This window comes from Scylla paramamosain, chromosome 5 (genome assembly GCF_035594125.1).
Source record: "Scylla paramamosain isolate STU-SP2022 chromosome 5, ASM3559412v1, whole genome shotgun sequence".
Taxonomy (NCBI): Eukaryota; Metazoa; Arthropoda; class Malacostraca; order Decapoda; family Portunidae; genus Scylla; species Scylla paramamosain.
The window spans coordinates 26,952,556-26,967,555 of NC_087155.1; the positions used below are offsets into that span (position 1 = coordinate 26,952,556).

Genomic DNA, 15,000 nt, shown 5'->3' on the forward strand with positions numbered 1-15,000 from the left:
GATGGGAAAACACGGGATGACGCAGACTGTGTTTTCTCTCCCACTACACTCCACACTCTCGTCTAACCAACACCGATAGTAGTGCTTCATGAGGGTGGACGGCATAGTGTAGCTGTGGTAACCTTGTTTTGTGATGTACAGGTGTTTGAGTGCAGCTGTAAATGAGGGAGGGGTTTGTGTGGGGGGTAAAGGTGTGTGTGTCTGTGTGTGTGTGTGTTGGGGTGAAGGGATACAGGTGTGTTTGTGTTTGTGTGTGTGTTTGTTTGTTGGTATGCAGGTGTAGTTTATAAATGCATGGAAGATACGAGATTTTTCACACTTCATGGCTACGTATATTGTTTCTTCTTGTTTCTTCTACTTCTTTTTCCTCTTTTTCTCCTTCCTTTCTTCTTCTTCCTTCTCTTGTTGTTTGCTGTTGCTGTCTTTCTTTCTTTCTTTCTTTCTTTCTTTCTTTCTTTCTTTCGTTCTTTGTTTGTTTGTTTGTTTGTTTCTTCTTCTTCTTCTTCTTCTTCTTCTTCTTCTTCTTCTTCTTCTTCTTCTTCTTCTTCTTCTTCTTCTTCTTCTTCTTCTTCTTCTTCTTCTTCTTCTTCTTCTTCTTCTTCTTCTTCTTCTTCTTCTTCTTCTTCTTCTTCTTCTTCTTCTTCTTCTTCTTCTTCTTCTTCTTCTTCTTCTTCTTCTTCTGTTCTGCTATCTCATATTTACATAACTTAAACCCAACCCAAGCAACTCTCCCACCACCACCACCACCACCACCACCACCACCACCACCACCACCACCACCACCATTCCCCAAGAACAGATTCCTCCACTTACGCACTCGAGCTGCACCATTGTTAGACTCATCCCGGCCTTATGTGGCGGACGGGAAATATTGGCGTATTACACTCTTGCAGTATTTTAAAAGTGAGACCCGGGGTAGAGAGAGAGAGAGAGAGAGAGAGAGAGAGAGAGAGAGAGAGAGAGAGAGAGAGAGAGAGAGAGAGAGAGAGAGAAAGAGAGTTTTACATTAAGATTAAATGGGGTAACTAAACATCAATATACTTTTAAATCCTTGTATGTATTTTTTTTTTTTAGTAAGGGAGGAAAAGGAACAGGAGGAAAAGAAGAAGAAGAAGAAGAAGAAGAAGAAGAAGAAGAAGAAGAAGAAGAAGAAAGAAAATATGTACTTTATGAGAGCTTGGAGAAAGACGGGTGATAAAGAAAACAAAATTAATAAAGGAAGAAAACAAGAAGGGGAAAAAAATACCGAAGGAAAAGATGCGAAAGATAAAGACACTGAAAAAATATATATATAAAAAAATGAAAAATGAAAATAAACAAAAAAAAAGAGAAAAATGAAAAAGAGAGAAAAAAATGAGAGGATAAAGAAAGGAAAAATAAAACGAATGGTGATTTTAAGGAAACGAAGGAAATTAAAAAGTCGAAAGATAAGACATCGAAAAAAAATGAATAAATAAAAAGGAAAAAATCAAATAAACAAACAAATATCAAGGGGAAAAAATGAAGAGAGAGATATACAGAAAAAAAATAAAAATAAAAGGATGAAGAAAGGAAAGAGAGAACGGATGGTGATGGTAGTGCAGATGGTGATGATGGTTGTGTTCTGTTGGGGCGGTGGATAGATGGTTGTTAATCCCGGTACAGAAGGGATGGATAATGATCGTTAGTGGAGCTTAATGGAAGGTCGTGGCGGTGATGGAGGGCAGCGATGAGGAGGCAGATTATCATGAGGGGGAAGGCTGTGAGGGAGAAGAAAGGGAGGCATTGGGCTTGTTTTCTGAGAGGGTGTACAAGTGTGGACTGCATACCGATTCCTCTCTCTCTCTCTCTCTCTCTCTCTCTCTCTCTCTCTCTCTCTCTCTCTCTCTCTCTCTCTCTCTCTCTCTTTCTCTCTTTTTGTTTTTTATTTTTTTTGTTGTTATTTCTTCTTCTTGTTCTTCTTCTTGTTCTTCTTGTTCTTGTTCTCCTCCTCCTCCTCCTCCTCCTCCTCCTCCTCCTCCTCCTCCTCCTCCTCCTCCTCCTCCTCCTCCTCCTCCTCCTCCTCCTCCTCCTCCAGCCACATCTTCAGGAATGTTGACAAAGTACCGTCAATAAGTCATAGTGGTGTTAATGGTTATTGCTTTGATAGTGAAGTTCCACCGCTACCACCACCACCACCACCACCACCACCACCAGAAATACCCCGTGTGATAAAAAAAAGAACCCTAGCGCCCCCCCCATCTCCCCATCTCCCCACACACATTAAAAAGGCCCTCTATAGATATAAATGGCGGGCGGCAGTGGTGAAGTCAGCAAGTTATCACAGGTTTATCACAGGTTTATTACAGGTTTATCGCCGCCCCGCCACGCCTGACACACGGCCTCCCCTCCCCGCTGGCGCCTTACGCTGAGTCTGGCCGGGGTGATGCGGAGGGGCGGGGCGGAAAGGTTTGCGTTGGGCGGAGGGGAGAGTGATTGTGTGGGCGGTTTTGTCTCTCCCCTCTTCCCCTCTTCCTCCGACTCTCTCTCTCTCTCTCTCTCTCTCTTTCTCTTTCTCCTACATGCCTATATTCTCCCCTCCTCAGTCTTACCTCCCTTCTCCTCCCTCTCCCTTTTTGTCAATCATACCTTCATTCTCTCAGTCTTCCTCCTCTCATCCCCTTTTTCTCTCTCTCTCCTTCCCAGCATTCCTCCATTGTTCTTCGTCAGTCTTCCTCCCCCTCTCATGCCTTATTCTTCTCCCTTTCCTTCTCCAGCATGCCTCCATTCCTCCCTCCTGTCTCTCTCCTCCTCCATGTCCCTCTTCTTCTTTGTTCGTCACTCTGTCCTTCTCTCCACTGTGCTTTCATTCTCCCCTCAGTCTTTCCTCCATTCCTTTCTTCCCTCTCCCTCTATCCAGCATGCCTCTATTCTCCCCTCCCTTGTCTTTCTTCCTTCCTCTCCTTCGACCTCCCTTCATCCTCGCGGCATGATGAAAGGCTCCTCCTGACAAAACACTTCTTCGATAAACGTGTTATTCAACCTCCTACATTATTCTTTAACGTCACAACCTTTCATCAAGACCAGTTTCAAAAGCCACGGATAAGTAGGGGTCTTACGATGTTTTTTTTTTCCCTCCCCCAATACTGATACTGAAATTTTGTTAAACTATCACCACTTTGAAAAAAAAAATACCAGTAACTTACAGTAGAGCTTGTTAAGAGTACCGTAGCAGGAACTATCATTTGAATCACGAGAGCGTCTTTGAAAACCATAATGATATCCAGTGGAACCCGTAAGATTAGTCAAAGGACGCGAAATTATCATTGTACTCACGAGGACGCCCTTGAAGACCCCCAGCAGCTTGCAATACAGCCTGTAAAAATAGTTAAAAAGTGCGAAATTCTCATTTTGAACATGAAAACACCATTGGAAACGCCAATAAACATCCATTAAAGCCAGTAAGATTAGTCAAAGGACACGAAACTATCATTGTAATCACGAGAACACCCTTGAAAACCGCCAGTAACTTCCACTACAGCCTGTAAGAATATTCAAAAGACACGAAACTTTGAGGATACAGAAGGCAAGTGTTCTCCGCCCCTCGCCTCCTTCACTCTCACCTTTCCTTTGCGCGGCAGGCCCGAGGCGAGTTTATATTCGCGATTACAAGGCTCCGCGGGACGTAATCTTGCTGGAGAGGATGGTGTGAAGTGGGAGAGGAAGAGAGAGGAAGGAAGAGGTGGAGAGAGCGATGGCGGCGCGTGAGGGCTTGAGGGCAGCAGTCAGGTGTCACGCCCGCGGAAGTGACGGATGGGCGACACAAGGCGAGGGGAGGAACACGGTGGAAAATAAAAGGAACAAAGGCGGCGGGGCGTCCTGGGGGTGGAGGCGACAGGCGGTGCGGCAAAAGTGGACGATTTACTGGATGAATTACTCTCTTTTAGTGGAGTAGAGATTGTGGGACAGGGCGGGGCGGAGCGGTGCGGGGAGTTACAGTGGAGTAGAAGCTGGTTACAGGACGGAGTGGAGAGTTGTGGCGGAGTACAGTGGGGCGTGGTATGGTGGAGAACTGGTGAGGGATTAGAGTGGGGAATTTTTTAGTGGAGTTTTAGTGGAGTGAATATTGTTGGGCGTTATAATAGAGGTTTGGACAAGAAGGAGTGGAGATTTTTGGTGGAGTGGGAAGATGGAGAAAGGATAGAGTGGGAAGGTTTTATTGGAGTAAAGAATATTAGGGGTTGCAGTGGAGTAGAGGTTGTGGAATAGGGCTGAGTGGAGAGTTTTGGTGAAGTACTGTGGGACAAGATGGAGTGGCGAGATAGGGTGAGGTGAAGTGGGAGTTTCAGAGGTGTGGATGGTATGGTACAGGGCGGTGCCGGGCCGGGCTTGGAGGAGGAAGAGGAGGAGGAGGTGGAGATGAACCAGGATTGAAAAAGGAACAACAGCGCCCCGTGAATGTGTGAAAGTGAGATGTGAAGTGAAGGCTTAGCATAATATTGAATTGAGAGAGAGAGAGAGAGAGAGAGAGAGAGAGAGAGAGAGAGAGAGAGAGAGAGAGAGAGAGAGAGAGAGAGAGAGAGAGAGAGAGAGAGAGAGATAAAAAACAAAAGGAGATTGAAACGAGAAGCGTAAGGTTCATCGAGGAGGAGGCAGAGGCGGCAGGTGTCGGAGGCGCTCACCTGGTCGTCTCACCACTAATTAACGTGAGTGTGTCCCGAGCTGGCAGCCCATTACATGAGCTTAGAGGGTCATTGCGTTGGGTGGCGGCCGCTCACCTGCCTGCGCGTCCACCTGAGTGTCGCGCCATGCTCTTACCTAAACTTTTTTTTGTCTGCATTATTTACACGCCTCGCTTTTTTCCGCTCTCTCGGCAAGCTAACGGCGTAGTAGTCACTTATCAAAGGCGACGGTAGCGACGGAGGCGGCGACAGTAGAAGCAGAAAGAACGAGGTCGATGCTTACTATCTGATAAAACGTGGAGATAAGATACCAGAGAGAGAGAGAGAGAGAGAGAGAGAGAGAGAGAGAGAGAGAGAGAGAGAGAGAGAGAGAGAGAGAGAGAGACCGAATTCCACTTTCTCGTCGTCTCCTCATCGGTTTCAGGATCGATGCCGCGTAATTACAGGTGTGCGTGATGGCTCATATCGTGACCTTGGGGTTATTAAATTGACTCATTCCTTACCTGGACAGCCTCATCTTCCCTCCTTCCTCACTCATGACTCTTTCTCTCCCCTCTCTTTCTCTCCCTCCTCAGCCTCATTTCCCTCGCTTCTTCCCTTCCTCCCTCCTTCACTCATGATACTTTGTCCTCTCTCCCTCCCTCCCTCTCTCACTCATGACCCTTTCTCTCCTCTCTCCTCTACCTTTCTCGTCTCCCTCTCTCCTCTCCCGTGTCTCCGGAACCTCAAGACCCTGAATTATGGAGACGCGAGTGAAGTTTTGAAGGCGAGCAAACGAAGGGACGAGGAGATGACTTTGAACCACGCCGCTCAGAGAGAGAGAGAGAGAGAGAGAGAGAGAGAGAGAGAGAGAGAGAGAGAGAGAGAGAGAGAGAGAGAGAGAGAGAGGATCATTAGGTTATTAGAAAGATTAATTGAATGACTACTACAGGTGAGTCAAGATGTGTGTCAAGAATAGAGAACCTGACTGATTGATCGACTGGTTGATAGACTGATGACTGACTCGTTAGGGAAATGGAAAGAGTAAGTGGTTGATTGGTGCAGGACGGAGATGTCATGTACGCCCAGGGACTGACTGACTGATTGATTGATTGGATAATTGACTGACCTCGGGTGAATAACTGTCATGGGCTGAGTAATTTAATGTTTTTTAACCGACTGTCTGAATGTTTGAGTAACTGAATTAACTAACGGAGTGACTGATTAACTGACTCTGTGACTGACTGACTGACTGACTGACTGACTGACTGACTGACTGTTCTACATGCCACGTCTACAAGCAAACGAATTAGAAAAAAAAAATGTTACATACACACACACACACACACACACACACACACACACACACACACACACACACACACACACACACACACACACACACACACACACACACACACACACACACCTGCAGCATGACTAGTATATGTACACAGGTTGGAACTCACCTGCCCACCTGCTTACCTGTGAATGCCCCATGAACACCTGGCGTCTTGTACAGGTGATTCAGGCAGGTCTTGGAGGGCTGACTCATCCTTCTTCCTTGCTTTGCTCTTTATTCCTTCCCGTCTTTGTCCTTCGTTATTCTTCTTAATTTTTTTCTTCATTGTTTTCATTATATTTTCTGTGCTTCCTCCTTGTCCTCGTTTTCTTCTTCTATTTCGTCGTCTTCGTCGACTTTTTTTTTGTATTTTGCCCTCTTCCTCTTCGTACTGTATTATTTTGTCCTCTTCTTCGTCTTCCTCGTCCTCTTCTTACTGTTGTTATTTTGTCTTCCTCTCCTTCGTCTTCCTAACTGCCTTCTTGTTGCACCATTTTTCCTCTATTACTGGTAGTTATCATTATTAGAACAATCAACTATCTTAAGTCACTTTTTCTATTGATTAACCTGTCGTCAGTGTTTTACTCAATCGATCATTCGCTACATCAATTTTTCCTGCCATCTATTTGAGTTACGAGTATAATTATGTTAGTCAGCAATTTTATCTTTTTATCGTTTTTTTTATTTGTCTCTATAACTTTGCTTTCTTACGTGAAGCTCCGTTAGTGTGTGGAATTCTTAGTAACTTGTGGTCATGCTGCTCTTCTTCCTCTTCCTCTTCCTTTTTCTCTTCCTCTTCCTCTTCCTCTCCCTCTTCCTCTTACTGCATCGTTGTTGTTTTTCTCATTTTACGATTTCTAGGTATTAATTGACTCACTCTCTCTCTCTCTCTCTCTCTCTCTCTCTCTCTCTCTCTCTCTCTCTCTCTCTCTCTCTCTCTCTCTCTCTCTCTCTCTCTCTCTCTCTCTCTCTCTCTCTCTCTCTCTCTCTCTCTCTCTCTCTCTCTCTCTCTCTCATGCACCTGATCGCAACCTTTGTAATGCCATCCTTCGCTGCGGTTCTTTCTTTTCTTTTCATTGTCAGATTCATTCAATTCCCTGAAGTCTTGTGTGTGTGTGTGTGTGTGTGTGTGTGTGTGTGTGTGTGTGTGTGTGTGTGTGTGTGTGTGTGTGTGTGTGTGTTCGTACTCCCACGGTTTCCTCCCATCACACATTCTTCTCATCACCCCCCACATAATCTTGCTCTCTATTGAATCTTTCACCTCTTGAACCCAAAGCGTCTCCCTCTCCATTCCTCTTCCTTCAGTCCTTCCTTACTCCGTCTTTATTTATTTTTTTCTTCCTTCTCCACCCTCGACTTTTCCTCTTCCAGCCCATCTCTCATTTCTCCTTGCTTTCTTCTCTTCTTTCATAGTTCTGTACACTTTCCTTTCTTCTCTCCATCATCCTTTCTCTCTTTCATTCCATCTCTTGCTTTCTGTCCCCTCCTTTCCTCTCTCCTTTGTTCTTCTTTTCACTTCTTTCCTGACATACCTTATTTTGTTTGATTATTTTTTGCTTTCCTCCCTTGCTTTCATTCTTCATTTTCTTCTTTTAATTCCACTCCTTCCTTTAGTTCTTTTTTTTCTTTCTCTCTTGTTTTCTGCTCTCTTTTCCTCTTCCATTTTCCTTTCCTCCTACCTTCGTCTCAACCCTCTTCCGATTTTTTTTGTCTCCTTATTTTTCCTATCCTTTCCTTTTTTTTTTTTTTCTTCATGTTTCATCGTTCCAGTCTTCCATTCCTTCTGTTCCTCCCTTCCATCCTTCCTCTCTTTCATCTCTCCTTCCATTTCTACTGTCTTTCTTTCTCTCCCTCTCTTTTCCATTCTCTTTCTCTGTCTTATTTTTTTTTGTCATCTTCTTCTTTCCACTTCCATCATTCTTTCTATTTATTTTTCCCTTTTCTCGCTTTATTTTAGTTTCCTCTTCTCTCTCTCTCTCTCTCCTCTTCATTCTTCCGTCTCCTCTTACTTTCTCGTGTTTCCCCTCTCTCTCTCTCTCTCTCTCTCTCTCTCTCTCTCTCTCTCTCTCTCTCTCTCTCTCTCTCTCTCTCTCTCTCTCTCTCTCTCTCTCTCTCTCTCTCTCTCTCCCCAACAGAAGTTACATTTGAGTCCTGCGTGCTCGTGTCAACTAGGACGGAGAGACATTAGAGAGAGAGAGAGAGAGAGAGAGAGAGAGAGAGAGAGAGAGAGAGAGAGAGAGAGAGAGAGAGAGAGAGAGAGAGAGAGAGAGAGAGGTAGCAGCACTCCACACCTCTTGTCTAGTGTCTCCCCTTTAGAATGTTTCCTCATCTCCCCTCTCTCTTCCTCTCTCCTTTCTTCTCCCCTCTCTCCCTCGTCACCTCTTCCATTTCTTCCTCTTCTTCTCTCCTCTCCCCTGTCCTCCTCCTCCCTCGCTTTCTTTACTCTTCTGCCCATCACCTCTCTTCCTCTCCTTTTCCTCCTCCCTTTCTTCTCCATTCACCTCCCTTCCTTCCCTCTCCTTCCCCATCACCTCTCTCCCTCCACCTCCACTCTCTTCCTCCTCCTCTTCCCTGTCTCCTCTCCCTCTTCCATCCGTCACCTCCCTTCTTATCCTTTCCCTTCACCTCTTTTCCTTCCCTCTGTTCCCCCGTCACCTCTCTCCCTTCCCTCGTTTCCTTCTCTCCCCTCTCCCACACCCGTCACCTCTCTCCCGCCAAGGTTCTCCCCACACTGGATAACTTCCCTGCATTCAGGAAACTTACACCTTGTTAGCAAATTATTCCCCTCTCAGGTTACTCCCCTCACCCCCGCCCCTCCCCGCCCCGCCCCTGTCAAGCCCCGCACCATCCATCCTGTCGTTGCCGCTCCCTGCCCCGCCCTCTCAGTAAGTTACCCATGTCGCGTGTCTGGCTTGGCAGGGGGCGGGGACTTTCATGTAGACAGTGTTGGCACGGGTGCGAGAGAGAGAGAGAGAGAGGACGGAGGGGTATTCTCACGTCGCTTAAAACCCCTTCATTGTAGCACACCTTCTTTTCCCTCCCCATAATGTCACGGGAAGGTGGATTGGGTGGAGGGATGGAGGACTGGGACAAGGAAGGGAAGTGGGAGGGTGTGGAAACTGCTGCGTAATGTGGAGGGGTGGAGGAAAGGAGGTGGGAGGACGTGGATGCTGATGGAAGAGGAGGAAGAGAAGGATGGAATAAAATGAAGGGAAGAAAAGAGATAGAAAAATGGGAAGGAAGGAGGGGAGGGAGGGAAATGGGGAATAATAGAAGGGAGTTGAAAGAATGGCGAGGAAGGAGGGAGGGAAATAGGAGGAAAAGATGGAGGGAGGAAAAAATAAGGGAAACGGAGGAAAATAAAAGTATGAGGAAGAAAGAAGAGAAGAGAAGAGAAAGAAAAAGGGAAATAAGGAGAGATTAGAAGGTTGTGGAAAAACGAAGGCAGGAAAGTGAGGGAATAAAAATAGCCAAAATAGGAGGAAAAGATGGATGGAGGAAGAATGAAGGGAAATAGAGAGGAAAATAGATGTAGGAGGAGCACGGAAGAGAAGAGGAAAGGACTGGAAGGTTGTGGAAGACGCTGGAGGAGGAGAAGAGAAAATAGAGGGAGGGAGGAAAAGATACTGAGATTTATTATTTGATTATAAGTTAGGGTTAGGTTAGGTTAAGTTAGGTTAGGTTAAGTTAGGTTAGGTTAGATTAAGTTAGGTTAGGTTAAGTTAGGTTAAGTTAGGTTAGGTTAAGTTAGGTTAGGTTAGATTAGGTTAAGTTAGATTAGGTTAAGTTAGGTTAAGTTAGGTTAAGTTAGGTTAGGTTAGATTAGGTTAAGTTAGGTTAGATTAGGTTAAGTTAGGTTAGATTAAGTTAGGTTAGGTTAAGTTAGTGTGTGGTTGTTAGCTAGTTATGTGAACGAGTGAATGAGCGAGACTTGTGTGAGGCATGAATACGTGTATGAGTGAACGAGCTAGGCTTCAGTCATAAGTGTTAAGTTGAAGTGCGCGGCCTGGCGCCGGGAGATCACCTACCTCCAGCCCTCTGTTCACACCTTCTGTGAATAAACACCTGCACTGTTACCTGCGTTTCCTGTGCCCCTGCTGGTCAAGAGTCGAACATGGCGCAGTGAGTAGGATCAGGACAAGGCTGCAGTGGGTACGGCGCAGAATGGAGAAGCAGTTGGAGGCGCTGGCTGCCCTGCTAGCGCGACAGTCGGAGCAGAGTCAGGCTCTGCTAGCGCGACAGTCGGAGCAGAGTCAGGCTCGCGAGGAGCGTTTAACCCAGCTGCTGGAGAGAGTGGGGACACAAGCTCCCAGTCGCACCACGGCGAGCAATGAAGGCGAAACCACAGCCCGCAGCACGTCTACCCAGGGCGCGAGGTTCCCGACGTCCGCCACCATCATTCCTCACTTAACGGCGTCAGCATCTTTACGTGAGTTCGACACGTGGCGCCATAAGTTTGAAGGATACGTAACCCTCGCCAGGATAGACTGTCTCTCCCTGGCTGAGCAGAGGGCGGCACTCGCTGCTGTCCTAGACGACGAGTGGACCCGTACACTTCGCTACGGGATAAGCTTACCGAGAGACGCGGAGTTAAGAACCATCCTCGATGCAATGTGTGAGTACCTGCGAAGCCAGCGCAACATCATCATGGATAGAAGAGACTTCTACTCCCGCGTGCAAGAAACGCAAGAAGGTTTTGACGACTTTTTATGTGCTGTAAAGGAAATCGCCAATTTCTGTGACTTTTGCGACCAGTGCATAAACCATCAGCTGCGTGACAGAATTGTCGTTGGGACACGAGACGAAGTGGCTCTGAAACGCATGCTGGAAAACAAGAAACTCACCCTTGAAAACGCCATAGATATTTGCAGAGCATCAGAGAGCGCTAACCAGTGTAGTGCAGTACTAAGGGGCGGCTCTCACTCTTCGAGCCATGGTGTGAACGCTGTCTCGAACTACAGGAAGGGCAGTTTCGGGGGCTCAAGCCCCACGGGCTGTTATCGTTGTGGCAAAGATTGTCGCAGTGACAAAAGGGGATGCCAGGCAATAGATAAAGTGTGTCGTAACTGCGGGAAAAGAGGGCATTTTGCGAGTGTATGTCAGCAGACAGTGAGGAAACGACGAGGAGCTTCGAGGAGTTCCTCAACTGTCTCTCCTCATCGCGGTGCAGGCCCGAGGCGGGGAGCCAGTGCCAGTGTATACCAGCTCTTATCAGGCGTATACACAAAGACGGTGACGGCACGACCTGCGCCCCAGGTGCTCATTACCGCCACACATCCCGCTGGAAGAGACAAGATTACGTGGACTCCTGACTCTGGGGCCGAAACGACCGTTATTGGCCTCGACACGGCAACACTCCTTGGAATCCCGCCCTCCAGCTTGGCGCCCGCTGATGGTGATGGACTTTATGCTGCCGGTAATCACCCCCTCACCTGTGTAGGAACTTTCTCGTCGCACTTGCAACTGGGCGACAGGGAAGCTGAGACTGTTGTGAGCGTGGTGAAGGAGGTGAAGGGGGCGCTGCTTAGCTGGTACGATTCCATCGCTCTCGGAATCCTCCCCGAAGATTTTCCGGCTCAAATCCGACCGCTACGCAGGGAAGAACAGCACACCGGCAACAGCTCCATCAAGTACCCGACCGCCTCGCAGCCACCTCTATCTACGCCCACAGAAGTGATCAGCTGGCCTCATTCCTACGACCCAACGCCACAGCAGCGTGCGGGGCACGCTGCTGCTGTGATCAAGGCACACTGTGTGCCCGACGCCCTCTCACGTGCTCCAGTACAGGACCCAGTGGAGGAAGAGGATGCTGCTACTTCTGGTGACCTCGACCCTCTCCACTCAGCGGTCATCTCAGCGTTATCTGCCACCAATGAGGACGGCGTCCGCTTAGCACCACTCCAGGATCAGACTGTGGAAATGGTACGTGCCGCAGCAGCAAGAGACGGGGAGTACTGCTTGCTCAAGAACGTCATCATCGAGGGCTTCCCTGATCATTGCCACGACCTCGATCACCGCTTGCGTACGTACTGGCCGGTGCGCAGTCTGCTGGCCGTAGACGACGACCTGGTGGTTTACGGCCGAGGCTTCTTATTCCTCACAGCCTCCGCCGAGAAACACTAGAGCGACTCCATGACAGTCATCAGGGGATGGAGCGCACCAAGCGACGGGCCCGACAAACGGTGTACTGGCCTGGTATGGACAGAGACGTTGAGAACGTCGTTTCTGGATGCTCACTATGCCGTCCACTCCTACCAAGCCAAGCCAACGAACCTCTCTGGCAGGACACGGACACACCCAGCAGGGTGTTTGAGTCAGTTTCTGCAGACTACTTCCACGCAGCAGGCCGTACATACCTCGTGTATGTAGATCGCTTGTCTGGGTGGCCTCACGTGTCTGCTGCATGCTCACGTCCAGCATCGGCTGATCAGCTCGTTCGTGTCCTTCGGGGTGTGTTCGCCGACACGGGCGTGCCTGTTCTCCTGAGGACTGACGGTGGACCGCAGTTCACTTCTTCATCGGTACGGCGCTTCCTGGCTCGATGGGGGTGGAGCATCGTGTATCTTCACCTCATTATCCACGCTCCAATGGTCACGCCGAGGCAGCGGTCAAGTCCGTGAAGAAGCTGATCCTCACGACCACACAGCAGGGACACCTGGACGAGGATGCGTTCGCTCGCGGGTTGCTGGAACTGCGCAACACTCCGAGGGCGGAAGGGCGATCACCAGCACAAGTCCTCTTCGGTCATCCTATGAGGTCCTGTGTCCCGGCTCATCATCGCTCATACGCTCAGCAGTGGCAGCGCGCTGCTGATGAGTGCGACGCCAAGGCAGAGCGACTGAGGAAGAAAGCGAAACTTCGCCACGACGCGTCCGCCCGTACTCTTCCTCTCCTGCACCTCGGTGGCCACGTCGACGTTCAAGATCACACGACAGGCCTCTGGGATCGCCTGGGTGTCATCGTGGCTGTTGGGCGAAGGAGAGACTACCTCATCAAGATGGGCAGCGGTCGCGTGATGTGGCGTAATAGAAGACACCTACGCCCACACAGACCTCTTGCTCCCCTTCCTGTCGAGCAGCACACCGCTCATGGCGGTGCAGCGCTTCAGCATCAGGGTCACGAGGAACACCACCATCCCGGCAGCCCGGAGCATCAGGGTAACGGGGTACACCGTGGCCGAGAGCAACCAGAGCGTCGAAGCAGCCGACAGCGTAGGGAGCCGAGACGACTGCAGGTGCGGTGGCACCGTAGCACCTACGATTAGTCGTACGTGTTCATTGTACGCTGTGTTTGTTTTGTGTATATGTACCGTGTTTTCTGTACTTCAATCATTGTAACTTTGTTTCATGTGTTACGGTAGCCATAACAAAGATAAGGAATCTTCCTTATGTCTCGGGGGAGGTGTGTGGTTGTTAGCTAGTTGTGTGAACGAGTGAATGAGCGAGACTTGTGTGAGGCATGAATACGTGTATGAGTGAACGAGCTAGGCTTCAGTCATAAGTGTTAAGTTGAAGTGCGCGGCCTGGCGCCGGGAGATCACCTACCTCCAGCCCTCTGTTCACACCTTCTGTGAATAAACACCTGCACTGTTACCTGCGTTTCCTGTGCCCCTGCTGGTCAAGAGTCGAACAGTTAGGTTAGGTTAGATTAGGTTAAGTTAGGTTAGGTTAGATTAGGTTAAGTTAGGTTAGGTTAGATTAGGTTAAGTTAGGTTAGGTTAAGTTAGGTTAGGTTAAGTTAGGTTAAGTTAGGTTAGGTTAAGTTAGGTTAGGTTAAGTTAGGTTAGATTAGGTTAAGTTAGGTTAGGTTAGGCGAAGAAGAGTGTGAAGATTCCTTGAGTAGAATGAAGAAGAGAGGGTGGAGGGAATGAAAGAAAGGTGGGGGGAGTGGAAGGGTGTGAGAGGTGGTGCAGGATGAAGGGAGTGGAGGTGGAGTGCATATAAAGCAAGAAGGTGTGGCAGTGGTGGCTTGGGCAAGTAATAACTCTCTCTCTCTCTCTCTCTCTCTCTCTCTCTCTCTCTCTCTCTCTCTCTCTCTCTCTCTCTCTCTCTCTCTCTCTCTCTCTCTCTCTCTCTCTCTCTCTCTCTCTCTCTCTGATGCTAAGTTTCTAAAGTTATATTACTAGATACTACTACTACTACTACTACTACTACTACTACTACTACTACTACTACTACTACTACTACTACTACTACTACTACTATTTTATTATTGCTATTTCTTGCCATGTAGAAGCAAAAGAAAGGTAGACAGGATGCAGTGAACGAAGATAGAGGAAGAGAAAACCAGGAAGGAAGGAAGGAAGGAAGGAAGGAAGGAAGGAAAGAAGGAAGAAAGGAAGGAAGACAAACAGCAAATAGATGAGAAAATTACAGGAAACAGGGAAAATAAAAGTAATTTTGCAAGAAGTAAAGCAAGCCTTCATCTTTATCTTCCTCACCTTCATTCTTCCCTTCCCTCCTTCTCCTTCCTCCTCCTCCTCCTCCTCTTCCTCATCCTCCCAGTTCTCCGCTTCCTCCTTCGTTATCAACTGTTGGAGGAAAAATTTTGGAGCAATTTCCTCCTCGTCCTCACGCTCCTCCCTACCGTAGTAAATTTTTCTCTCCTACCTTCCCTCCCTCTTTCCTCTTCTTACGTCTCCTCCTCCTCCTCCTCCTCCTCCTCCTCCTCCTCCTCCTCCTCCTCCTCCTCCTCCTCCTCCTCCTCCTCCTCCTCCTGCATTCATTTTACAAACGTTTACACTTTTATGTCTTTTTTTTCTTGTAATAATGTCTTTATATCATCTGTCTTTATCTCCTCCTCCTCCTCCTCCTCCTCCTCCTCCTCCTCCTCCTCCTCCTCCTCCTCCTCCTCCTCCTCCTCCTTTTTGCCTCATCTTTGTCAACCTTGTCTTTTTTTTTTTTATTTCCAGGTTCTAGTTTAACTTAGAAAGAGAATCTGTATCACTTTGACAGCTGAAACACACACACACACACACACACACACACACACACACACACAGAAAGAGAGAGAGAGAGAGAGAGAGAGAGAGAGAGAGAG

The 15,000-nt window shown here is 48.0% G+C and overlaps 1 protein-coding gene across 2 annotated transcripts in view; it reads left to right on the forward strand.

The window, feature by feature from the left end:
• The window catches only part of LOC135100756 (kinesin-like protein KIF13A), a 172,316-nt gene that overhangs the window by 145,813 nt on the left and 11,503 nt on the right, over positions 1 to 15,000 (forward strand). Inside the window, exon 3 of one of the 2 annotated variants that reach the window (XM_064003998.1) lies at positions 2,328 to 6,755. The exons of the other annotated variant lie outside the window; for it this stretch is intronic. Within the exon in view, the coding sequence (XP_063860068.1) occupies positions 2,328 to 2,454 (127 nt within the window). The 3' untranslated portion in view covers positions 2,455 to 6,755. Of the gene's footprint in view, positions 1 to 2,327; positions 6,756 to 15,000 lie in introns of those variants that run through there. 2 annotated transcript variants of the gene reach the window in all.